The following is a 27,951-nucleotide window of genomic DNA, read 5'->3' on the forward strand; positions in this document are numbered from 1 at the left end:
TCTGTTTCTGATCATCTAATACGAAAAATGAATGATGCTTTTCAAAGTCACTGGTATTGGTGTAGTTTGGTGAAATGTCTGCAGGGTTTGCTACTGAAAATAGAAACATCACTTTTATTCCAACAGCAACAAAGACTGCCATTGCTAGATCCCATCTGTGATTTTAGCATTCCCTACTTTACTTTGACTCTGCACTGTATTTACTTAATATCCAGATTCAAATCACAGTGTAACATACAGAGAGCTGAGATTACAGGACTATCCAATGCTAGGAGTTTTGACCCCATTAGTCAGCTAACGCTAGCTAGTCAGCTAACGCTAGCTAGTCAGCTAACGCTTGCTAGTCAGCTAACGCTTGCTAGTCAACTAATGCTAGCTAGTCAGCTAATGCTTGCTTGTCAGTTGCTCTGTAGGTGGGATGAACACAGCACTGACTAGCTTTCAATTTCCAAGCAGAATTTAATGAGCCCTGCTTGCTTCTTTCCTACTTCCAGAACGATGGGTCCACAGAAATGTTGAATGTTGTAAAAGGACAGATGTCTTAAACTGCTAACGGTGCATAATGAACGGTATGTGGGCTTATTAAAAAAAGGGGGGGGGGGGTGCTCCAGTCATTAGCACACAGCAGTTGACAGTGTTCTGGCAACATGAGCACTAATGCCTGTCAACCATTGTCATTGGAAATGCCCACCTAAAGGCCTGAAGCTTATTGATATATGATTTTATTCTTTTTTGAAAACTATGCAGAGTAGCTACTGTCTATTCTCTTCTTTACACTAAAAGTAAAAGTAAATTCAATATTTCAGTTGGACTTTAAGCCAAGTCCGTTTTTGTGTCACTGAGTGCTGCCTACTTTCACTAAGATACAGTTTCTGCTTTCGGTGCTCAGGTTCTCATATTCAAAGAACTTTGGCCTTCAGTTCGACAAGTCATGTCTCTCTGCTTAAATATTGGGCTGCAGCTTCACCGGCCTTTGCCAGCAGACCTGGCTGTGCTCCATACACCATACTACAGTCAAGTAGCCAAGCAGCCTGACGGCCAATAGTTCAACATTAGATTGTAGCATCATTCCCAGTCCCTACATAACCTTCCAGGGGCTAAAGTGTTTGAGAGGATGGCAAAGAAGCAGCTTTATGTCACTAACAGCCATCTGAGAGAGAGAGACGGAGAGAGAGACGGAGAGAGAGAGAGAGGGAGAGAGAGAGAGCAGGGACAGTGAATCGGAATCTGAAGATTGCCTGCAGCTGCCCAGTGAAGTGGGATTAAGAAACCATGCTATTTAAACTGCGAGTAATTTTTCCTTCACCAGAAACCAAGGAATTCCTTTTACTTTTAAAAGTGCTGCAGCCAGTCAATCTTCTGAGCATTCTCTCTTGAGTTGCAGACACACACACACAGAGCCACAAAACCACCACTTATTGTCATTCAACAAACCTTTCTGACGCTTTAGTCCCTCACTTTGATACACCCTCCAGTACAGTTGCTGGCTCAGAGACCTTTTTTATTAGGTATGCAATAACATCTTATCAGGCCAACATGATGAAGGAGGCCACCAGGAGAAAGTTGTGGCAGATAGCTCAAGCTGCCCTCAAATGCCACCTAATCTCACTTCAGTTTGAGTGCAGGCATGACAAATGTGTGGGAATGCATTGGTTCTGAAAACTTGAATGGAACACTTCTCTCGTCCTCACACTCTGCTGTCATTGATGTGTCTGCCTCTGAGTCACCAGGAACACCAAAATCAGTGGCTAGGGTGAAGGCCCTGACACACCAAGGCGATTATCGGCCATCGACTGACTTTTCTGACGACGATTGGCCGTGGGATTGGTGTGTCAGGGCCTTAATGAGAAGGCAAAGATACATATACCTCACCAGAAGTCTTGGCAGAAGTTCGAAACTGAAGTGGTTTCCGTCTAACCTGACCCACCAGATGGGTCGTTGGACAGAACCATCCGAGAATCCGTCATTGGAAACGAAAAAGGCCAGGCTCTTTCAAAAATACTTTGCAGCCGATTTGGATGAACTCCAAGCCAGTCAGGAAAAGAACATCTGTTCCATTTAAATTAAGAAATACTCTCCAGTTCTAGTGCAGCGTCTACGTTTCCCTCGTAAACGTCCGTAGCTGCCAAAAGTTCCTCACAGTATGCTGATTGGTCCAAACCACTGTAGTTGGTTCTTGAACTTGAACATGACACAATGAAGTTCCGTTGATCTTGTGATATAGTGAGAATCCAGCTGCAATTCAAGGTAAGTTTTATTTCTGATGCGTTTCCAATGTGTCATGAGTAGGAGCCTTGATTGTGTGTGTGTGTGTGTGTGTGTGTGTGTGTGTGTGTCTCCCAGGTGAGCAGCTGTCCTGGTTTGGCTTTAATGGCTTGAGGGGAGCGCATACAGAGCAGCTTTGCTCAGAGAATCCTGGGATAGCGAGGGGAAAGCTTGACATCCCTCCCGGCAAAAGACTGATGAGCAGCAGACACACCGGGGAAAGTTTGAACCAACTCGGGGGGGGGGGGGGGGGATGTCTTGGATGAGCTTTTTGGCGAACACTCCCGTTTATGACTCACTTAAAATACACAGCAAGGGCTTGTTGGCAAAAATGCAATACTTGTTTTCTTTCAGTGAGATGACTCACTAATGAATACATCTCCAAATATTTGTATCGTTATTACCCATGAGCATCATGTTCGGAGGCAGAAGACGGTCGATAAAATGAGAGTGATACTTTTGAATTCATTGCCGCGTCTAACTTCATTGTGGCTCGTGTGGTTTTATTGGACTCCGGGGGTGATAACAAGATTAACTGACCATCAGCATGCAAACAGTGTCATTACTAGGAGAGCTCCCAGGGGCTATCATTCGGCTGGGGGCGGGGGTGGGGGGTGGGGGGCATTATTAACCTGTCATTCATGATGGCAGTTAACACCCCACTTGATCATTTGAATGAGTATTGGCAATGGTAGGAACAACCACAGCGTAAGTGTAAAGTGATGTTTGTGAGGATGCAGACATGTAGACTAATAACATGATGGACAAACGTTTGGCACGCATGAAAAGAAAAACAGGTAATGCTCGTTGAGCAAAGGTGTAAGTTATATTTGAAATTAGAGGCACAGATAGGACGTTTAACAAACAATCGTAGTCGGCGGAACTGGGCTCCGATGGCCAGTCGTGATGCGTGGGCTGATCCCAAATTAACCCGCAATTATGAGTCGAACAAAAATATTTGTAATGATGTCTGTGTAATTTGCGGGCGGATCAGTTAAAATAAAATGTGCGCATATTAGTAATATTACGTAAAAGTTCATATAAATATTTAAGTAATAATTTCATCAAATCATTGGTTGAATGACTATTCGTGGGAAGATGTCATTCAGTGGAGAACGGACATGAAGTCAGTGAGGAAAGGCGGGTCAGGTATCATTGTGTCTTTATTCATTTTCACTTTTCCAGTCGTGGTCGGGTTGAATGACAGCATCGGACGAGTTTGGGTCACTCGTGAAAGGAACCGTGCATCGCTGACACATCTGTGTGTGTGTGTGTGTGTGTGTGTGTGTGTGTATGGCAGACTTGGAATTGACTTTCAGTAACTCCAAATGGCAATATGGAACTCTTCTAACTGCTGGTCAATATATCACCAATGTCTACTTAATCAAGACCTAAAACAGTACAAGATGTTTTCAAAATACTAAAATATCAGCAAATCCTTTAAATTAGGTCGAACTTCTCTCTCTCTGTTACTTCCATGTGTCCTGCCTTTTGTCGTCTTCGTATTAAAGGAGTCATCACCTGGTTTTATACGTATCCAGCCCCCCTTGGATCGCTTTGGATCAATTCGTAAAACTTATTAGAAAAAAAAAAAAAAATTTAATCAAAACATTGAGCTTGTTCTGACCCTTTTTCGTACCGCGATTTTATCACGCGAGATTACGCGCGAGGTTTTGACTGGTCCGGATGTGCATTGTATAATATGTAATGAGGCGCGCGTTGATTCGCCGCAGGAAGGACAGAGCCGGGGGGGCTTGCCTGCATGCAGACTCCAAAACATAATGGCGGCGCTTCGGCGATTTCAGGTAGCGGACGGGGCGGGGTTGGGTGGTGAAAGAGGGGTGGGCTTATGCAAGTAGCCGCCACGGTGACGTCACCGAAGGCGCAGAATCAAAATCTCGTGCTTTAGGAATGCACACCCTTGTGTGCTATTCCTGTTCGGAAAAAGAGCAGAAGCGAAAAAACGGCGCCACTTTCAAACTCCAGCCTTTCAGGCAAGTTTCAACTGAGGTCAAACACAGATATGCATGTTTTAACAAGAGAAATTGCGATTTCCAGGTGATGACTCCTTTAAGAAGAGGACAAAGGCCTGTGGTTGGCAGAGCTGAGGTCGTCTCCCTCTGGGCGCTGCTTCTTTCAGAGCTGCTTATTTAAACCCCAAAACTAGCCTCTGGGAGCCTCTCTATCTTTCTCCTTCACCACCTCATTCTCTCTATCGCCCTTCCTCTTTCAACACACACACACACACACACACACACACACACACACACACACACACACACACACATGCATGCACACACACACACACACACTCAGGGGCAAAGGTGGGAATTTCTCTCCATTTTGTTCCACCCAGTCAGGCATGAACTCTTCAGATTTTTCAGCAACCATAACCAATTACTGTAATAAAAAAAATCCCCTTGCTGAGCCACCAGTGTCATCATCTCACATCACGCTTGTGCCGGCCGTTTCTCTTTAGTCAGCCCCGGCCTATATGATCAAGGGGTTTCATGTGGTATGGCGCCTCACAAGTATTAATTCATCTCTCTCCAACAAGATGGCACCTTAGAGGCGCTAGTGATTACAGAGCGCCACATTTAAGCCCGCCATTGGTTTTTGATAATAATCAGAGTTTAGTGCCGCACTTTTATTTATGAAGTCTCCGCAGATGCATCGCTTGGCTAGCCAAGCGTTAGACAGTGCCAGAGATATCGGATGATGCACTGGCCTGCTCCTGAATCGCGAGGCACACCGTTGCTATGTATAGTCTCGGGGCACTGGAAAGAATGGATTGGGGGAATGTAAGACTGATGGCTACCGTCAGGCTGAAGCGTGGGCAGATCACGAACTCTCCTATTTCCACCTATCTGAGTTACCACATGACGTTCCATCTCTGGAACTCTTTTTTTTTTTCTTATTTTTTTTATTCTGTACAATTCACGACATTGACATTTGACATTGTGCTGGCGGAGCAGCTCATGAAACAAGGAGATGCTGTAGCCGGGTGACATAGTGCTCATCAGTTTATTGTCCTGCATTGTTTACAACTTGATAAGCTCAAACAGCTTGAGGTCACAGCGAAGCCTTTTATGTAACGGGGAGACTCGGTCCTCCGTGCCCCGTGACAGACAGCGAGTCTTTCAGTGACAGTGAATCACCATGACGCGGGAGATAATGAGTACAACACACATCCTACAGTAGAATGTCGCCGATGTGCTGGTTTCATCGCCAAACACTACATCTCATTTTGTGTTTTTCCTTTCTGGTTCACGGCCTCGCACCAAAATCACATTATCATGCTCTGCAGCCCCTCTTCATTTAGCTACATATTTGGCTCGATCGCAGTGGGGAAAAGACTTTGGATTCTCGAAAGCACATCAGCCAGCAGGAAATAAGGCTTATGTTTTCCTCTCTATTCTACCCTGCTTTTCCTAATGACGGGAGACACATCTCACAGCTCATGTGAAAACACATAATATCACCAGCAATGTACCAAGTGCAGTTTTAATAATAGCGTGTTTGGGCACATGTGGGAACTTGGGATATAGTACTTCAGTGACCACACTATCTGCAGCTCTATTAGCTATTAGCCTCAGTGCAACTCAGGTGTACACAAAATGAGTTGAGCAAGTCAGACAGATTTCCCACCGGCCCCAGAGTTCATTGCCTCCAGTCGGGCTAAGACTTGGTGACAACACAACACACATATGCTCAGAGGACCAAAAGTTTAGCTCGGAAAATGTAATTATGCGGAGGAAAACAACATCGCCATTAGCGCAAAAAAAAAAAAAACGTATCCTGCGATGTTGAACCTTACATAATAATTCAGGCTGATTACTGACTGCAGCCTCTAATTTCCTTGTCATATTGCTTTGTGTCCGATGAGCCGTCTTGACAGTTTTTCAAACTTCACAGGCACAGTATTTCCTCCTTTCGTTTTTTTTTTTTACATCGTTAAAAAGTGCCCCTTATTAAATACGTGGCGCACTTTTCGACACAAATCTTAAACACTACTGCTCATTCATGACAGACATGTGCCTCGGAGGTGCGGCCCTGAAGCTGGAGACACACTTTTCATAGCTCAAAATAAACACATCTCATTCTCTTCCATCGTGGTTTTCAAGAGGAAACACGCAGCCAAAGAACATAAATAAAGGGAAGAGAGGAGCAATGCTCACAACATGAACTGCTGGAGGGGACTGTCATTATTTCCAGCAGCAATTATGACAAAACAGCTCTCCTGTTGGCTTTGGTCTGCTCCCTACCTTTCCCTCCCCAACAGGGAACATTTGAATCATCCGCGAATGAGGCTGAATTGCTCCACAAATGATTTCTCTTCCCACACAAGGAGAAGTGTTTCATTTAGAAATGATTTATGGGTGATACTGCTTAGAGGTTCCTCCAGTAACTACGGGGAGATGTTGATTTTACGACTGAGCTTCCGATCATGATGCGAATCACGTCAAAAGTGTTGCGGTCGCCGTGATTGCTTCAGATTTGGTCTCTTTGTCCGAGAAATCCACTCTGTGCTTGTGAAAAGAAGATCTTTTTCCCCCCTTTGTATTCTTTTGTTGTCATTGACTGTTCAATCACAGCACTTCCTGTGGCAAGCTAACCTCGTGACATAAATGCTGGTCATTTTGCTCCGGTCTGTGTGTGATAACCGGCATCAGTCTGACATGGCAATAATCCAAGATCAGAGGGGTTAATAGTGTGTACTGTGTCCTCAGCCTAAAAGCCACCCACTTCCCCAAAGGGTCTCTTCATAACGACTGAATGCCAGCATCCGATGTGACCCCCGGGAAACTATTAATTCCTCACCCGGCCTCAGTGGAGATCACTCTGGGTTCATCTCCGTGGCAGGAAGCCGGGCTGTGAAGCCGTAGATGATGGATGCATGCCATGGCTCGTGACCCTCCATCAGATGTCTTTTTCCTGAAACCTACTCTACCCTGTTGCTGACTTGCACACACACAGACACATGGCTTGTGGTCAAGAGGTCTTCGATTAGGCGTCACTGATCACGTGGAAGTGCCAAATGATTCATTCAAGCAACGATGACGTTCTGATGATTTGCCCATTTTTGTTTTGCAGCAGTGTCACCAGAAGTGCATACAGGATATTAATTTGGCTTCACCCTAAAGAGCTCATTCATTCTTTTCTTTCTTTGTCTGATTCAGAGCAGTTGATTCATCTTTTTTTCTTTTTTTTTTGTTGGTGTGGGATGACACAAGCTGTAGGGCTGCAGTGACAACAGCTTGATGGAAGCTGGATTATTATTATTATAATTGTTGATATTTCCAATCAACAGTGGGAGGTGTGGCAGTGGGTGGATGACAATGTCTTTCTGCCAGACATCGAGGGTTCAAGTGTGCAGGAACATTCATCTTGCCGTCTTTGTACAATAGAGATACAAGTAACAATTATTCTATCTATCTTTTATCTATGAATTTTTTTAAGTGATTCATAATTTAGTCGATACAGCGTAAGACATTTGAAGACGTTACCGTGGGCGCCAGAACCCTGTGATGGATCATTTTCACATTTTTCTGTTTTCAATCATGCTAGCTGGCTAAAGACAAATTGGCCTTGGAGTCGGTTTATGACAAAAGGCAAAATTAATGGCATTCCCATCGGCCTCCCTTGTATGTTATGTTTAGCCCTAATTTGATAATGTAAGCATGCTAATACTTTTAAATGAGATGGTGAACATGATGCAGATTAATACGTTTCACCTCTGATATGACATTGCATAGTTTGCATGTATTTTGCATGGAAAACGGACGTGGTTGTATTGGACTGTTTCTGATCATTAAATCAAAGAACACGGACGTGTTTGACATTTGCTAAGTGGAGGATATTCCGCACCGCAGCACTGATTTTATGAGTTTCAAATGAGGAGATGAGATACAACATAAATGCCAGGGAGCCAGCTGGTCATATACCACTCGCAAAATTGAGGTGACAATTTTAGGAGCGCTCAGAGTTCAGAGCTCCCTCTCAAGCTGAATAAAACGACAACAACTTTTTATACTTGTTCAGCGGGTGATCAGGAGAAACAGGAGCAGTTGACTATTGAGTGCATATTTACCTGGTGAACTCGTCTCGTCAAGCTGATGCGAGAGCCCATAAACACTTTCATCAGTCCCAGTACCATTTCACTTTATGTTCTCGTCGACAGCAGCTCTATGGACCTTGCCTGCTCCTTCCCTCCTTTCATGTAATGAAGCCACAGCCAGTGTTGAAAAAAAACATATCCCTTCATTCCTCCTAATCTGTTTGTGATCACGATTTTGCGCCGAGCAGCCCTTTAGGGTTTAGTGAGCGACGCTCCATGGGAGTACACAACATTAATAACTCTAGGTAATTACTTATTATCTATTGCCTTTATCAGATCGACAAAACCCATGGCATTAGCAGAGTGCTGAACGAGGAGGCCAGCATCAATTAAATCACCCACCTCTCATTGTTCACGTTCGGGCGGCATTAAAGTATGACATGCAGAAGGTAATTGGGTATTAAATTCTATTAAATTGACCATTGACTGAAACAGATGCACAGCGTGTTTCACATATTCCCCGTTAATTCATGCAAAACAGCATTAATCCATCATAAGCGTGGCTTGCCGCATGCTTGTCTCAACCTTGTCATATGTCCTTGTCTTTATTTGTTGATTTTGAATCACACCAGCAAATATTAAATACTTGGGTATGATGAAAAAGGAGCCAAATAAAAGTCAGAGCCAATATCGTTCTTCGTTGGGTTGTGATCACCAAAGCCAACTGTGAAGTAATTGTTGTGGGCTCATTCGTTGCAGCGTGCGTACACATCACATGCAGCAGATTTTCAACGCTCGGGCCTCAAGGACAAGCATTAGAGGCCAATCAGGAAGCGGTGTGATGCAGCGATGCGGTCATTACCTTCAGGGGCTCGCCTTGTTGCATATGGAGATGGAAGTGGGAGGCATTTCGCAGGCAATTTAATTGATTTCAGTCAAGGAAGAGACCGCACAGATGTTGTGTATTTCACCAACCACACCAATAAATACTGACAAATCCACATGCACAGCACGTGTTGTGATCCTTTAATGCGAAATTTAATGTAACAATAAGGCAAACTGTCATTAATAACCTACAGTGATGTAAATACTAGATTAGGGGATTAGGGCCGTATTAGATTGCTTGTGACACAGAACATGCACACCCAGTAATTGTTCTTCCTCTTCTTGATTGGAATTTTCAATGTTGCATGTTGACATGGTTTTAACACAACGTGCAGCCTATGTGCCATCTAAAGTTGCATATCCTACGTAATTATCAACAAAAACACACGTTAATGTCACACAATAGTGTGAAATTCGTAGTTATACAAGCATATACCTGTATGTATTAACACTGTTAAAAAATAGGGCCACTGAGAGATTTGAATCATTTATTTCACCCAATAAATCACGGATTATGGTAAATACATCAATATAAATCTTTCTGTAACACCCTGTGATTAACACCATATTGATGCTGCAAACAACATCAGATTTTAAGTCTGGTTTCAAGTATTTCCACCCTGCAGTTGCTTTTTCATTGGTTTTGTTGATGTGATACTGTATATGATTCATTTGATGTCTTTCTGACTACAAATTGCTGATGATACACATGATGTGTGTAGGAAGGCATCTAAACCCCGCTGGGAAGATCCTTTGAAATGAGACAGACATTGTTGGCCTGTACTGAGTCTAGAAATATGGACTTCGTAGCATCAGGCCTAAAGGACCGTACCAGTATTACTAAACGTCATTGTCCATTGACAACATCGACCACCTTGCCAGCTTAGCAAAATGTTTCTCAAAGTTAGTTCAAACTTAAAATCAGTTCTCGTAAGAAATGTTTTTCCAGGCATGATTGCATTAGGCTGTCTTGGCTCTGTTGTGATTGGCAGTTCAGAGTATAAAGAAGGTCAACTATTGGCTGAAAGTTAAACCGTGGGCTTGTATCAATTTCAGGCTCTTCTATACGGCTCAACAGTCGCCATAAATGAATGATCTTCAACTTCTCCCAGTACGTCTTCCTCATATTCATACTCGGACATATTGGGAAGATGTTTTCTGACCAGTATCATCTTCTCTACATGAATTGTGGATTGTAAAGCAACATTCAGCGGTCTCTCATACAAGCTAGTTTATATCACCACTTGCTGGTCCAATCAGAGCCAGCCAGAAAACTTTTAGCCAATGGGATGCAGCCAAGGGAACATGTGGGCAACGATAATCTCACGAGATCAAGGCAGCCGCAGTTTTTAAAGCCAGGCGCCACAGTTGCTCTCAACCAAGTGCAAGCCCTGGGGCATGATGGGAAACGCCTGGCTCTCGCCTCATCTAAGAGCTGATTGGCTCTTAGGCTACGTTCACACCGCAGGTCTTAATGCACAATTCCGATTTATGGCTCAAATCCGATTTTTTGTTTGGCTGTTCACATTACCTCTTTAAATGCGGCCTGTCTACGGATTGCTGTGTGAACAGCTCACGCTCCTGAAGTGACCCGCATGCGCAGTTGATCATTGATGACATCACGCCACAGCGGTGTTTACGGAAGCGAACATAGCAACGGCAACCGGTAACGTGGGACTGTATGGCTTCATGCTAAAAACAGTGGGTGCAGTCGAATAGTCTTTTTTGCTTAGGAAGGTTCCTAACTGAAGAAGTGACCCGGAAGTAAACAAGTGGCCGCCATGATAAGAGCTGTTCGAATTCTCTAAATGCATAGGAAAGGAGCTCCAATGCTTCCTTTCAGAGCTCCTTTAGCATAGGATGCAACGGACCTTCCTATGCGATAGGAAAGGAGATTACGCCGACCCACAATTCTTTGTGAGAGCAACATTTAAAGTGCCGCACACGTCGGCCGTTCATGAAAACAAACGATATGTGCATTTACATATTTAACATTGACTTTCATGCAGACATGTAGTAATTGGAATAGTGATAATAAATGTGTGTGGTGATAATAATTGAATGTTTTTTTTTTATTTATTTCAATCATGTTACAAATGTTTGACAAAAACGAAACTAAAACCACAAATGAAAAGTAAATAAAACAACGGTCAAACAGAAAGGAGGAGCTGCTGGACCTGAAGCAGGTCAGTGAACCAGCTGTTTATAAAACCAACATGTGGAGAAGTGGACGATGCGCTTTTTGTAGTCCATTATTGTAGTTTCTCCAGTGCAGACGCACGTCAATCGCCGGTGCCAATCATCAGCTGTCAATCATCAGCGGCCGCGTTATAATGACGTATCTCAGTGAAAGTCCGGTCGGATTCTCTGAGCACCGCGGTCGACTATTCCTAAGTCCTTTTGCGTTCTCCTATCGCCTTTCCTTAACCCCGTGACGTTTTCCCCAGAGGTCAAGGAATAGGAGATAGGAATAGGAGTTAGGACCTTATTTTTTGACTATTCGACTGCACCCCATGTGTGGCGGCAGCCGGCAAATTTGCTTCGCTGCTGTCCTCCATGTTTGTTTTGGCTCCCGCCCGCTTTTCAATCAACTTTATTTGTCATTCATTTACAAAACAGTGCAGCGCGGGTCAGAATGACGTCAAAGTTGCATTAAATGCGACCTGGCTGTTCAGACTGCGGTCGCATTCAAAAAAATCTGATACGTATCCGATTCAGTACCACATTTAAATGTGGCCTGAATCTGATTAGAAAATGTCAGATTCAATGCGACTTGTGCTGTTCACATTGTCAAAAGCAAATCAGATATGGGTCACATATGAGCGAAAAAATCAGATTCAGGTCACTTGTAACTGCGGTGTGAACGTAGCCTTAGTTTTGACAACAAACAGCATGTAAAGTAGAAAATGCAAATTTCCTGTGTGAGTCTAATATTTAACGCTAGATCCTGGGCTGTTAGTCTCATGATGTGCAATTAAAGTTAAATCTGTGAACAAATATATCTCATGTGGTTGATTATATTAATAATAATCACCCAGATACACATTTAATACAGTATAACTGTCAAACTTTACTTATGTGCACTAAATTATAGCATACTACCTCAACAGCAGAGTCACTACTATACTGTATGATGTTTTATATACTTACATTATTTTCATATATTACATATACACTCAACAAAAATATAAACGCAACACTTTTGTTTTTGCTCCCATTTTTCATGAGATGGACTTAAAGATCTAAAATTCATTCCAGATACACAATATTACCATTTCTCTCAAACATTGTTCACAAATCAGTCTAAATGTGTGATAGTGAGCACTTCTGCTTTGCTGAGATAATCCATCCCACCTCACAGGTGTGCCACATCAAGATGCTGATCTGACATCATGATTAGTGCACAGGTGTGCCTTAGACTGTCCACAATAAAAGGCCATTTTTTTTGCTTTATTGGGGGTCTGGGGACTCAGAACCAGTCAGTATCTGGTGTGACCACCATTTGCCTCATGCAGTGCAACACATCTTCTTCGCATAGAGTTTATCAGATTGTCAATTGTGGCCTGTGGAATGTTGGTCCACTCCTCTTCAATGGCTGTGCGAAGTTGCTGGATATTAGTGGGAACTGGTACATGCTGTCGTATACGCCGGTCAAGCACATCCCAAACATGCTCAATGGGTGACATGTCCGGTGAGTCTGCTGGCCATGCAAGAACTGGGACATTTTCAGCTTCCAAGAATTGTGTACAGATCCTTGCAACATGGGGCCGTGCATTATCTTGCTGAAACATGAGGTGATGTTCATGGATGTATGGCACAACAATGGGCCTCAGGATCTCATCACGGTATCTCTGTGCATTCAAAATGCCATCAATAAAATGCACCTGTGTTCTTCGTCCATAACAGATGCCTGCCCATTAGGGCTGACCGATAAATCGTATTTTCATCGTCATCGCGATATGAACATGCGCGGTTAACACATCGCAAAAGATGCCTGAAACGCGATGAATAAAAATCATTTTATTTACATGCGCCATGCATTCACACCATTTGGCCAATCAGATGAAGCAACAGCTAGCCGTCGGCGCCGGCAGCGTCCCCGGGTCCTATGTTCCCCCGGGTCCTATGTGTTCCGGAGCCACCCTCAAATTAATTGGTGTTCATTTTGTGGCGACTGCGAGGCTATGTAACACGATGGCGGAGAAAGGAGAGAATAGCGAGGAAAATGTGGTTGACGAAGACCTTGTGGTGAAAAAGAACTGCACTTCTGCAATTTGGAGTTATTTTGGATTCCGTAGCGACGACGTGTTACAAACACAGGTACTGTGTAAAACATGCCGAACAGCTGTGGCAACTTCCAGAGGAAACACAACAAACCTCCATCACCACCTGCAACACAACCAGTGTTTCCCCTACCATTGTACAGGCCTGCCGCCAGGCCAAAAAAAATAAATCAATACTCCAAAAATAAGCTACCTATCAATTAATTCATAAATCAATAATCATTTACATTAGGAGCGCCTCCGCGCAGCACAGTAGACTTGCTCCGCAAGATGCGCGGCCGCGCGCTCCCGCTACGTTTTTCGTGTACTTTACACGCTTGATGTTGTTCTGATGCCGTTCCGCCTCGTTAAACCACCACGATGTCGCTTTCTACTTTGAAAACACGGAGTTGACACTGTATTTTGACAAGCTGTTGCACTCTTTAGACTCGTGGTGTGAGCGGAACCGGACCGGTACCGGAACCGGACCGGTGCATTTATAAGAAAAATGCTGCTGTGTTTCTCCGTCCAAAATCCGCTTTCCTCGCGCTGCCTGCTCGCACAGATCTGCTCGTGCGCACATTCGCTGATGCAGGTCGAGTGTTTAATATAAATATATGCAGAGACGGCGCTCCTTAAAAACAACATCAAGCCATGCCTGTGTAGTATTAGGACGTGATGACGTTTGTACAACCGGGCTAACGGGCCAAAGCCCGTTTGGGCTGGAGCAGTGTGAATGCAAAGCCGCGGGGGACCCCCCTGGGGCAATCGTGCCGAGGCACGCTACTGATGAGGCAGCCTATGTTAATAAAATAAGGATTGTTTTTGATAAGCTGTGGAACTCTGAGTTAACCTATTTCTACCTGAATTTCTATGAACTACCAGGCTGTTGAGTAAACCTATAACTTATATTTTACTTGATAAAATAAGACAATATATGCACTCATGTCGTTGTAGTGTTTTACAGTATCTGTAGCTATTAATGTGATGCTCATCATTTTCCAGACATATTATTCCAGCCCCTAATTTTGGATAATTTCCATCAACTGGCACCTTAATAAGTCACTCTCTCCTTGAATCCTTGAAAACCTTGAATACACTCTGGTTGAACAAAAATGTTGAATGCAAATATAATAATTGCAGAATTGCAGACTGCTTGCTGTGCCACCTGACTTAATCCAACTGCACCAATACACCATCCCACGCGTCTCGTCTGTATAGGGTTTTTTCAGCGGGTACCACCGGGCCTGAAAAAAATTCTAGGGGAAACACTGAGTGTACCTATTATAGCAGAAAGACAGGAACTGTATAGCTAATATGCACACTTCAATATTTGTTTATTTATCGCAAGTCATATCTCATCGCAATATTGAACAATGGTATCGCACATCGCAGATTTTCCTCATATCGTGCAGGCCTACTGCCCATACCATAACCCCACCACCACCATGGGCCACTTGATCCACAACATTGACATCAGCAAAGCGCTCACCCACACGACGCCACACACGGTGTCTGCCATCTGCCCTGAACAATGTAAACCGAGATTCATCCGTGGAGAGAACCTCTCCAACGTGCCAGACGCCATCGAATGTGAGCATTTGCCCACTCAAGTCTGTTACGGCGACGAGCTGGAGTCAGGTCAAGACCCCGATGAGGACGACGAGCATGCAGTTGAGCTTCCCTGAGACGGTTTCTGACAGTTTGTGCAGAAATTGTTTGGTTATGCAAACCAATTGTTTCAGCAGCTGTCTGAGTGGCTGGTCTCAGACGATCTTGGAGGTGAACCTGCTGGATGTGGAGGTCCTGGGCTGGTGTGGTTACACGTGGTCTGCGGTTGTGAGGCCGGTTGGATGTACTGCCATATTCTCTGAAACGCCTTTGGAGACGGCTTATGGTGGAGAAATGAACATTCAATGCACGAGCAACAGATCTGGTTGACATTCCTGCTGTCAGCATGCCAATTGCACACTCCCTCAATGCTTGTGGCATCTGTGGCATTTTGCTGTGAGACAAAACTGCACATTTCAGAGTGGCCTTTTATTGTGGGCAGTATAAGGTACACCTGTGCACTAATCATGATGTCAGATCAGCATCTTGATGTGGCACACCTGTGAGGTGGGATGGATTATCTCAGCAAAGCAGAAGTGCTCACTATCACACATTTAGACAGATTTGTGAACAATGTTTGAGAGAAATGGTAATATTGTGTATCTGGAATGAATTTTAGATCTTTAAGTCCATCTCATGAAAAATGGGAGCAAAAACAAAAGTGTTGCGTTTATATTTTTGTTGAGTGTATTTAGTTGCATTATTTTATACTTTATATTTGTATCCATATTTGACTTTTTTCTCTTACAAAGCAACTGCAGCTGTACATTTTCCAGAGGGACTAGATATTTATGAACAAATATAAATAAATGCAAATGTGGTCGCTACAGATAGCCTGATCGCGTCTAACAGGATGTAACTTTTTCTATGACTTTCTGTCAGATCTTCGAAGGCCGATGGAAACTGTCCGACTGGAGCGCAGCTTTTAGGCTCCGCCTCCTGCTACTCCGCCTGCTCTCGTCTACTTTCCAGGCGAGGCGCAGTTCATCTCGAACGAGCCTATTGACTCTCTTGAACTTGATATTATCGATTAGCTCCACCCGGGCCACTTACATAAACTGGAAGCAGCCGGACATGAATAACAAGTGCACCCAGAACCTGCTTCTAGTTCTGGACGCAGAGGTGATTTGATGTCAATGTGCTGATTGGAATGGCTTGTATTAGAGTAATATAGTAATTTTAGATCAAATAATCAACGCAGTGATTTTCTCAAGGTTGAATTACCTAAACCCAGAGACTTAACAGTCTCGTTGAGTGATTTTACACACCATTTCAACATGAATGGCAGAGAATGGCGGTTAAAACAGCTAGGCTGAGCTCTACTAAAGTACACTGCAGACACTGATGCACACAAAAAAGTTCAAGATGGGGGAAATCTCTGCTCATGGACAGAAGTCAGAATTAGACCAGTATGGTCCTTTGAGGACACAGCTACTGGCGTCTGTTCTATACGACTGTCACATCTCCCCATGCACTGTAATGTATGTGTGGCCCCAGGCAAAGGAAAACACTCTGGTCCTGGCTGTGATGTGCTCGAGCTTTGTTTCCAAGCAACCTCAAGCACAAAGCTGGGAGGAAATGAACGAGGAGAGTTGTTGTAGAGGCTTGATGGGGAGGGTGGATAGAGGGATGGACGTCTGGTGGTTCCACTTGCTTCAAAAATAATGATGATTGCTTTGATCTCGGTATATTTTCAGCTTCTCAGCCATGAGAAGTCCAAATAATCGCAAACATTTGTATCAGCAACTCGTTAATGTTCAGAAATGCTATGCATTGAGAATACATCATATACTTAAAGGCAGAGTAGGTCATTTGGAAAAACCACAGAGATTTTGACTTTGAACGCATCAAAAAAAAGGAAAAAGTCCAGCCCCCTTGGTTCAGACCTCTGTTCAAAGCCGTTTCCCCAGAACGCCAAAGAGTGCTTGAGATAGGCAGGGTGTGCGCAATCAGGAAGTAAGCATTGACAGACAGGCAGGCCATCCAATTATTTTCTCAAACTTGGAAGGGGTTTTTACAGTTCTGCCACAGATGATTTTTTTTTCATTTTGTGTCAGAGCATTTCATTTATTCATTACTATCAGTATGTTATGGGGATTTCAAGTCATATAACAGAAAGTGTTTCTCAATAGATTTACCTACTCAACCTTTAATGGTGTAGTTTCAACACAAAGCTATACACATTTTTTTCATCACTGCCTGTATGTAATTGATGTTGCTGCCAAGTTGCTATGGTACATGTACTTCAGCAGCAAAGAGTGTTCCTCAAGAGTGGAGTCATATTGTACTGCACTGCCAAGTCAAATTGCATTGTCCTCTCCGTTTACTACCAAAGTGAGTCTTCCTGTCAAAACTTTGGGCTCTGACGACTGAATACTGTCCTGTCTTTCACCCACTTTTCCCCTACGTCTGCCACTCTTCTTCACACACTCTCTTCATCTGACAGCACGCAGATACCAACATGACACAAATGCGAGCGCCAACACCTCTGACATTGTGATTTACATCTGCTCACCTAACAGTGATTCAAAAATAGCTGGTGGATGAAAAACAGCAGAAAGGGGCGTCAGACCGTCGGGAACACGGGGAAAACGTGTGTGAAGTAGAGACATCAACTGAACAGCATGTTTTTCCTGTCACCAATCAATCTCAACGCTTTCCCACGTGTTTCTTTCAGTCATCATTTCTGTGGCAAATTTAAGCAGCAAACAGCAGGTAACAGCTGCCTTGAATCCGATCCAATCTGATGTTCTCAAAGCCTTTATCCAGGTTTTCCACATGTCCTTTTATCCCATTAGAGCTACTTGTGTTGGTTCTGAGGGGAAACGAAATGATCCCTCTCACAGCATTGAATTATTATTATTATTATTATTATTATTATTATTATTATTATTATTACTACTACTAGAACCCTGTGGTTTGAGTAACTGCCTGGGGAAGCAAATGAAAGCCGGCCTCCCCCCGATGAGTGCTTCAGTGCAGATGTTGACAATGAAGTCTACTTATTTAATCTACATGACTCTTTTAACTCAGACGTGTAACATGGAATATGTTCTGTAATGTAGAATGCTCAACATGTTTTGTATAAGTTGCTTTTACCATCATCTGCCATAAAGCCCTAATTAACACACATGATTTAGCAGTGGGAGATTTTTACAGCATCTTAGGAAAACAATCCAATCATTCCACCTAACACGAGCAGCGGTGGTGGGCATGGCGAGAAATTTTCAATAAATAAAGAGGAGATTTGCTATGTTAAGCCATGTTAAACCTTTTTTGTTTTTCTTTTAACATACACTTCCACAAAACATTTCTGGAGGGGAACTTTTAGCATCATCATTAGGATGTAATTTAACAATAAAAACAAATCAACAGTATCATAATTTGGTGATAATGTTTGCAGTGGTTATATCTGCGGTTTAGCTGCTCCAGCTTTGGATGGTAAATAGTGTTTGTATGATGCGTTTGGAGTGCACCCAGGGCACCGTCAATAGCACTCCTTTCATTTCACTGCTGTGAAATTAGCCCAGTAAAACACGAGGACAGGCACTTAAACTGATTACATTTTACTGTCAGATGTGTCCAGGTTCACCTTCATTCCCCCGGAACGACATGCGACCTTCGTCCATCCAAATCAACACGTGGCGCTTGTGGGTGTTCGTGTGCACGCGAACTGGAGAGACGTTTCCTATGAAGGTTTTGAGCAGTGTATTTCCATATTTGAATTCTTCCAGTCGTGCTGGATCCTCATGGCAATTAAAAGTGTGCATAGCACTTTATCAGTGCTAATTGGGTTCCACCCTCAAATAATGTCGGCAAACTTCATTTTTCTGATCGGATTTTGTCCAGATTAACATCACAGCAAAACATTGACTGCACTGATTGACTTTGTGCCTCTAATGTTCCGGCTGACTTCGGAGAAACAAGAAAATGAGAGACAAGGATCTGAACTGGACTGTCGGTATCAATTCCATCTCCAAAAAGACATTTTGGCCGGGCCCACACACTCTGCTCTCTGGGCTGCTGTGGTCTCTAGAGAGGGGAATTACATTAGAGGGAAAAGGTTTTCAATTGTCTTCTTCTGGTTGAAGAGTGCGGATACTTTCAGGGCCCAGGAGACCTGTAGTGGTTTTTTAAATCAGCCCCATGATAGGATCGCCTCGAGGGCTGGTCTGGGCCTCTCTTTTTGCCGGGTCCTGAATAGGGGAAGTGAAGAAATGGTTGCTGACTTGAGCATTAAAAACATCTGATGTTCTTACTGGTTCTTTATAGGCTGCCTTTGGCATGTGTGTTTATTTTATACAGCACCCCTGCAAATAATAACAATTTTGACAATATCGAATCATCTCTCACTGTCCGGAATTCCTCGGTGGCCACAAAGACAGGATTGGGAACTTCAGAGCGTGTTGCTACGGCAACCAGGAACATTTCTGAGGCTTCCTCTAACAAGTTGCCTGGGAATGCAGTCCTGCCCGTTACATAAGCTGTGACTTTTCTGTCTTTCTCTCTGTCACACTCGCAGGGCTTTTCCTGTGGCAGAATTTCACATTCAGCATGATTTATTCATAGCTGGATAGCTGTGCTGGATTTATGATTCCACCATGTAAATGCAAGCCCTTGCAATCTACCACACTTGGCAAGAATTTGCGCAGGGGGCATTGTTGAACCGCGAGTCAATTTATGTAGCTTTTGTAAATGAAATGGGACGTTTGAAAAGGTTGAGATTGAGGAGATCCTTGCTTGAGAAATGATACAAAGATAGCGAAGCAATTTGGCACCGTTGCTACTGTTGCCCCTGTGATGTTGTGTGGGATGGAATTACCACAGTGGAATATGAGCGGCACATTTTCAGTGTAAGTAATGCAGCCTCTTTGTGTTCGATTCCAAAATACAAAAAAAAAGAGGAACCAGAAAGATGGGAAGCACAAGTATTGTCATTCTGGGAGGAACAAGGAACGCTGATCCCGACACTTCATAAAATTCCTTTTTGCCACCTATCGCTCCATCCCTACTTTGACTGGCAGAGAGCGAGAGAGAGGGGAGCTGAGGAGGAGCGCTGAGCGAAGCACAGATAACGCACTTCATCATTAGCGAGCTCACGATAAGTATTCAGCCATTCAGCGGCTTCTCCTTATCTGGCCACCATAATCTCTCTGCAGCTAAATACTATGGCTGCCTTCAGCTTGTCACTCTGTAGGTGAAATTGGGCAGAAGGTAGAGAAGAGCAATTGTGGATAGGCTTGTGTGCAGAGCTCTCTGGGGGCTTTACAGGAATATACTGCTATAGCTCCTGTTCTCTCTGTATTAGTATCATCCTGTATCTCTTGTACCCGTTATCTCCGAGGACCTTCCCGAAAAAACATGCAGCCACACGCAAACTTCCCTTAATCAACAGCCACCTACCTCCGCTAGCTTCTCAGTGCTCTGGTCTATACCTCTGTGCTTGCAGGGATGTATTAGGCTGGCAAACCTGCCCCCTGCTGGGAGAAAGATAGTTGGGTATAGGCTTTGATTCCCTGGGGAGCGTGGGCCGGCGGTGGGGGTGTCTCTCGCTGCCATCTGTCATACGCAGACAGCACTCTCAGGTGTGTGAGCGCAGCCACATGCAGCTTGTTGCAACAGGAGCCGCTAGAGGCTAAGTTGCAACAAGTCAAACGTCTGGCACGTCTTGTTTAAAAGTGTGTGTGGATGCAGATGATTTTCCTGTCACTGAAGTTTGGTTTTATTCACAGAACTGTGGCTGAATCATATTTAAGTCATGTTTGATTACTTTTGTTTATTATTTGATTGTGAGGTTATATTATTAGCAGAACTCTGAAAAATGTGTGTCTGTACACATGATATATGTCTTCATGCGATGGGAAATTGAGTCAAATGTTCCCAAAATAAGAGCAACATGAAGTCAGTGTTACAGAGAAGTGTCGGCTGTCGACTGTGGTTAGCAGGAAAGCAGTGATTGCTTTTAGTGTGTAATATGTCGTTGTTTTAACATAGGCGATAAAGTTGATGCTAGACTCCAAGCAGGATATCGTTGGGTCTTTCCAAAGAGGCGAGAGTGTGGAGAGTGTTTAATAGGTTGAATCATTGTGGTGCGGGCTGTGAGTCACACTGGCTCTGCTCTAAATCACCCCAGCATGAATTCCCAGTTTGATTTAAGGCCAGTTGTAAGAGCAGGTCCCCCCCCACCCCCCCGTTGTGTAACCGCATGAACAACCACGCCGACAAACATGTCCATGTGTAGCAATGCTGACTCAGCAACCAGTAACAGACTCTCTTTTTTTTCATCGTGTCCCAGCATTAGGCGTCAGTCATGGCAGCAAACACGAAAGGAACATTTTTTTTTTCCTGCCATTTTGGATGTCACGCTCGACCAGAGACAGATGGTCTGTGAGAACAAAAATATCAGTGACAAGTGACGGGCTCTTAATAGCGGTTGCAGTTAGAAAACAGTTAGTTAAACATTGCATTTGCGATTAGAATGCTGTGGGTTCAGTTTCAGCTCACTGGGCCTCATTTTGCCTCTTTGTACGTTGCCTCCTTCTCCAGTCTAATAGCTCAGGCCATTGTTGATTTGCCCCAAGGGTCTAGGACACAATTCCCCTTCCTTTGATTTTCTAAAGATGGCCCGAATTCTGGGGAGACTGCATTTAACCTTTGGGAGATGGATAAGAAAGCTGTTCTATCGATTTGTTTTGCTCAGAAAATAAGGGGTGTGACTTTCCTCCGGCCAGTTGGAAGGGATGCTGCTGGAATAGATAGAAAGGGCTGTTGTTGGAAATACTGCTATTAAAATGCGTTGCACAGTCTTCACTAAATGTAAAAGCTGTAGGATTGAAATTAACTTGGCAGATATTTTCAAGTTGTTTGGGTCTTTTTGCATCTTTTTTCAAATTTCTGAAGTGCACAGATTCTCTACAAGGGGCTGAAATACAACTATGTTGAAGTACTGAAGCAATTTGGGGTGTTTGATGCCAGAATACTGAAATCACGGATCTTATCGCTGATGCAAAACATGAAAGGCTGCCATTACAAGTCTCTCATGTGTTGCCTCAACATTCACATTCACCTTTATCTCAGTGCAGCGGCTAACAACCACGCTAACCGCCGCCAAGTCTGAAGGTCGCACGCCTTTGATCCAGTCTGGTCTAGTCCAGCGCTTTATTATCTTTTAACTTTGTTTTCAACTCCAGTTAAGGTCCAGGCCGGTGGAAGACTGGGAGCTGTCAGTGATACTCGGTGCAAATATAATGCTATTTAAATGCTAATGTGTTAAGAGGAGCAAAACGACCTTTACTCACACCCTGCTCTCGGGAGGGGAGCGGCGGCACAAAACAAAAGAGCTTAATAAACGAGCCTCTTCTTCTGACTCGGCATCCCTTGTGTCACATGTACGGTGTTTTTATCACCGTCGAGCCCAGAGGACTTTGACGACGTTATAGAGCCGGCCGTGGTTCAGGTGTAAAGTTGGACAGGATGGGCCGATTGCAGAATGTGAAGTTGAATGTGAAGACAACATGAAGGATCCCTGCAGTTTCCTTTTGTTAAAAAGCGCAGACGTTCTTATTCATCTTCATCTGCATAATCATTATCTTGGCGAGCGCAACAAGCCCTCTCCCCGTCAACGTCACAGATGCTTGTCTCCCAGTTTGCAGAGCTCTCGCCAGAAGGCTGAGCGCTCAACGAGAGAGCTGCTCTCCCTCAAGCCCCCTCGTGTAAATATTAAATAACCTTCAAAGCGTTTTGTAGGACTTGCTCCTTGAATCGTTTTTTCTCTCTTTTAGCAAAGTTTAAATTCTGTATCGGCAGAAAGAGGAGAAAAGAGATAGGGAGGGCGGATGAGTCTGTCAGCTGTCGTATAATCCCAGGGAATGCCATCACTCTGCCGGTGGATAATTTATTCAGTGCAGCTCCCTGAAATACCGCAAGGAATAGTCTGCCATCAGAGAAAGTCCTTGGGGTAAGACAGTGACATAACTTCAGACAGAACCGAGCATCACATCAATCAATAATGCACCATCATCCTTCTGCTGCAATTACTAGCAAGCAGTGAACTGGACTCGACTCACGCTCAGCAAGTTCTACCTGATTCAGCCCGTCGGACATAGATGTTTGGAATCGGCATGTTCAGCTCTGTGATGTGTGAAAATGTTCATGCATCCTAGATAGAGTAGCCTGGATTCGTTTGAGATCGGGCTGCCAAGTTAGACATCCTCATGTAAGACTGGTAAACAACAAGAATCATTTTCATCTCGACAGATGGAAGACGACAGCAACAGAAGAGCAAGGCTGCCCCACAGGGGTTGAGATCTTAGACCTCATTAAAAATAAGTTTGAATGGAATAAATTTGATCCAATTTGAAAGATGAAAAGGAACATCCACCCTTAGTCACAATTCACCATTAGCACAGTAATTCCCATAATCTTGGAAGGGTTTATGGATTTGTGAATATGAGACTATTTTGGAGAGATATCGACAAATTAATCAAGAGGAAAATCCTCTGTATACCCGGTGACAAACATCTTGAGGGCGCAGGGACAGAACTCCGATTTGTACAGAGAAGCGCCGTCGGGTTTGTAACTTGTGAGTGTAGCTGATACAATTGTACTTGAATAAAGAAGCCTCCAGTCAATCTAATCTATTTTAAATGCATTGTTGAATAGTTGATGGTTAATCGCAGGAAAGCTTGGGAGATAAAGTGCAACTCTATAGAAAGTAACTATGGCAGCGTGTCATGATTTTTGCATCAACGTGATAAATGTTTTTTTCTTGATTATTTCATCCAGTGTCTTATTTTAGGTGTTTTTTATTTTTTTTATTTTATTGATTTATCTAACCTTTATTTTTTCATGATAGTCCTTTTGAGAGTAAGCACTGCTTTTCTGAGGGAGTCATGGCCAAGACGGCAGCATAACAATTTCAGAAAAACAACACAAAAGAGTCACGTAACAGACTAAAAACAAACAACAAATTGCGTCAACCAATAATTTAACAGTTCTTCAGTATAACCACGTTAACCACACGTGTATGGTCAAATAGTTCTTTTCTTAAAATTCTGCATACTTATAAAATAATTTAGTTTAAAATTACTCTGTAGCTCACACCAAAAAGGATGTGCAAAAAGCTTTAAAATCACTTTCACCAAACAATATGCAGATTTGAGAAATTACAAACATCTGTCTGCAAAAAAGAAAGTTGCAGCTACTTAGGAGTCAACAGAACATAGATACGAACATTATAGATCCATACTGTGAATAATTGTATCCATATCTCCAACTCCTGGTTGTAGGTTAATCTCTTCAGGACATTTCTAGAACACTTTCCCTTTCATTTCTAGCTTTGTCCTCAGGCGGAATTGTTCAACAATCCACACATTGTCCATTAGCAAAAGCAAATTGAAATTAAGAGCCCTGGGTGTGACTGGTCATTTCCAATCAGGTTAATTAAAATGACCAATTTCATATTCCTAATTTCACTTTTTTGACATTGTTTTTCACTGCACAGGATTTAAAGGGAAACTCCACTGATTTTACACAGCATGGTCTGTTTAGAAGTCTTGGGGAGAACTGCTTCATACTGTATGTGAAATAATTGTGTAAAGCCTCTTTGTGGCTCCATGAGGTGTAATACATTTCCTTTAGTGTCAGCTGAGTCGGTGCTTGTTGGGGCTGAAGGCTACAAGTGTGGAAATAAAAATAAATGTGTAGTTGTGGTGTTTGAACAAGGTGAGCTTACCAGAACTCCTGCAGCCCGCCCTCATCCCTGCTTCACGCCAGTGGCTCAAGGCTACATTAGCCATTACTAGCATAAGACATCCAAATCTCTGATGGAACTGGCAAGAGTCGAGCTGCATTGTGGGTTATTGGGACGCCAAGTTTTAACCAAAAAATGAAGAAAGCATGGAATTAAAGTTTATATCTCTGTATCCTGGTAGAAAAGACAGAGCGAGTTGTTCTGTGAAAATATGTTAATATTGGTGAAGATATAGGTTTCCCCTTCTTGGTACTGAGAAAAGAAAAAATCAGACGGCACTTGGGTTAAACGGTAATACGGCCTTAAATATGAGCAATTGCAGCACTAACAATATCACTGGAATGAGATGGTCCATTTTCCAACATTTTGCCGAGCAGTAAGAGTTACTTGAACAGCCACAAGGTATAGTGGTACTCATCAATACTTTAATTTGGTCCATTGGAGCACCTGGATACACTTCCTGCCAGGGTCCTCAAAGCCCTTATGCCCATTTTGTTTCTGATAATAATTTTAGAATTTATTGATTTTTTTCTCATTATATTGATATACTTAAACGTGCCACAATTTGGCCTAAAACTCCCATCCTACATCCCCACCCCCACCCTCTCTCCCCTACCGCCATAGCTCATAAAAGCTCTCCTTCGTTTTATGGGGGTTACAGTGAGAGTGAAAGAGCATGGGTTTATGAGGCGTGTAATTGGCAGGCAAGCAAGCTTAGATAGGGTTATTCTTTGTTTATTTGTTTATTTCCTATTTCACACGACGGTATGCAGATACGTTTGAAGCATGACCTGAGCTGACTTTTCTATCACAATATTCAGAAAACGAGTAATGAGAAAAGACAAAAATAGATTGGCAGACAAAAGGATAATTATTTTACGAAATAAAGATAACTAGAAATGCCTATTATTGAAAACATTCTTCATCTTTACATTTTTGTTTTTGTCATACCATCACTTTACCAGCACTCATAGCTAAATTAAAATTCGTAGACTTTGAATTCATATGAATGCCTTTAGATGATTTTTGGGATCTACTCTACACTTGTATTGTTTCATGTGTTTGTTGCAAATTATTAATATTATTACTAAGATGCACACTGTTCCATGTGGACTTTTAACCCCCGGAGCCCCAACGTGATTGAAAGGGCCGACATTGTAATCACAGTGACGGCATGCGGCGGTGAGGCATAACGATGAAGTAAACCTATCCTCTGATTAAGTTTAATGCTTTGGAAGAGAGTGCTTGGATGTCTGCCCTTGGTGACCGATCACACAGAATTGGGTTTTAATCTAAGGCTACACGGCCAACAGAGAGAAGAGGAGGGGGACACATTTGGTGATCGTCTCCCAAGGACGCTTCTCCGGCCGTACGCCTCGCAGCACTCTCCTCTGGGCTTTGACGGATGACACCAACACCTCGGAGTGATAGGCTATTATTTCACTTTGCATTGGATAAATGGCAGTGCGGGCTCCTACTTGTCGCCTGCCTTTCTCTTTCTTTCTTTCTTTCTTTCTTTCTTTCTCTCTTTTTTCCCCCTGCCTCTTTGCAGTGTGCCGTCACAGTTCTGCCTAGAAGGGAACAAACAGGACGGATTGTGTCTGTGCAATCTGTTGATTTTACTTTCACGTTGTGGATGTGCTACGTTTTGACTTTTTGAGTGCCCTTTGTAGTTGAAGTGGGTGTGAGAGTATGGTGGTTAATGATCAACCTGTCTGAGGACTTGTTGGACCCATTGACATTTCATGTGATATGCGTTTCTTTTTCTGTGAAAATGCTTTTTTTTTTATATATATACCCCGGGTGTGATCTAATATCCTCTCTCTCTCTCTGTTTCAGACCAGCAGTATTCATGGTCGCCCTCGCAGTATTTCGATGAGGACAGCTACTCCCCTCCACCCAGGAACATGAAGGGTCTCTCTGGCGGCCGCCCTGCCCAGCACCAGCTCACCTCCCCCACCTCGGCCCACACCTGCGGCCTGGTTGAATGCGAACACTCCCTGGACCACCACCTCCACCATGGCAACTCGCGGCCCCCTTCCTACCTCCTCAGCCCCACAGAGAGCTGCCCCCTGGAGAGTCACCACCGCTGCTCCCCACGGAGCTCCATCCACTCGGAGTGCATGGTGATACCGGTGTCCATGTCGGCCACCGACCACTCCATCTCTAGTAGCACTTTCCCCCGCATGCACTATGGCAGCGCCACGCGGGACAGCGGCGGCAACACATCTGGCGGCAGGGACTCCCGAGACGACGGAGGATCGTCCTCACACGGCGGGAGCGGCAAAATGAACCGAATCCCAGCAAACCTCCTGGACCAATTCGAGAAGCAGATGCCGCTGCACCGGGACGGCTTCCACACGCTGCAATACCAACGCACCTCCACCACGACCACGACCACGGAGCAGCGCAACGAAAGCCCCGGGCGAATACGCCACCTCGTCCACTCGGTGCAGAAGCTCTTCACAAAGTCGCACTCCCTAGAAGGTTCCTCCAAGATGAACGGCACCAAAAGCGACTCGCACCGGGACAACTCGCACCACCACCATCACCACCACCAGGGCCACCACAAACACAGCAAGCGCAGCAAGAGCAAAGAGCGTAAATCTGACGGCAGCGGCAAGCAGCGCTCGGGGGGCTGGTGGAGTTCGGACGACAACCTGGATAGCGACAGCACATACAGAACACCCAGCGTCATGTCACGGCATCCGGTGGACCACATCAGCCACTGCTACCCGGACTCAATGCACGGCCACCTGGCCGGAGACCTGTCGCTGAAGACCTCCAAGAGTAACAACGACGTCAAGTGCTCAGCCTGCGAGAGCATAAGCATGGCACCGGAGGGAAAGTTCATGAAGAGGAGCTCCTGGTCAACGCTCACCGTCAGCCAAGCCAAGGAGGCCTACAGGAAGTCCTCGCTCAACCTGGAGAAGCCCATGACCCCCACCGACCTCAAGCCCAACATCAGGCCCTGCCACTACCTACAGGTGAGCTGGGATTATTTTGGCTGTGTGTCAGACGTGCACGTTATTTCATGATGCTACTTGATTGGAGAATTAGGACCAGATTTGGTTCATTTAACTCTGTGAGTGGCTAGAATAATGGGTACTTGGAGGGCT

At 44.0% G+C, this 27,951-nt stretch overlaps 1 protein-coding gene across 9 annotated transcripts in view; it reads left to right on the forward strand.

The window, feature by feature from the left end:
- The window catches only part of dlgap2a (discs, large homolog-associated protein 2a), a 191,742-nt gene that overhangs the window by 115,786 nt on the left and 48,005 nt on the right, over positions 1-27,951 (forward strand). For 8 of the 9 annotated variants that reach the window (XM_084014340.1, XM_084014343.1, XM_084014341.1 and 5 more), the window contains one exon: positions 26,672-27,819. In XM_084014340.1, the coding sequence (XP_083870466.1) occupies positions 26,672-27,819 (1,148 nt within the window). The remainder of the gene's footprint in view (positions 1-26,671; positions 27,820-27,951) is intronic. The other variant, XM_084014347.1, reaches the window with a different exon arrangement.

Source organism: Eutrigla gurnardus, assembly GCF_963514095.1.
Source record: "Eutrigla gurnardus genome assembly, chromosome: 7".
In the NCBI taxonomy this organism is placed as follows: Eukaryota; Metazoa; Chordata; class Actinopteri; order Perciformes; family Triglidae; genus Eutrigla; species Eutrigla gurnardus.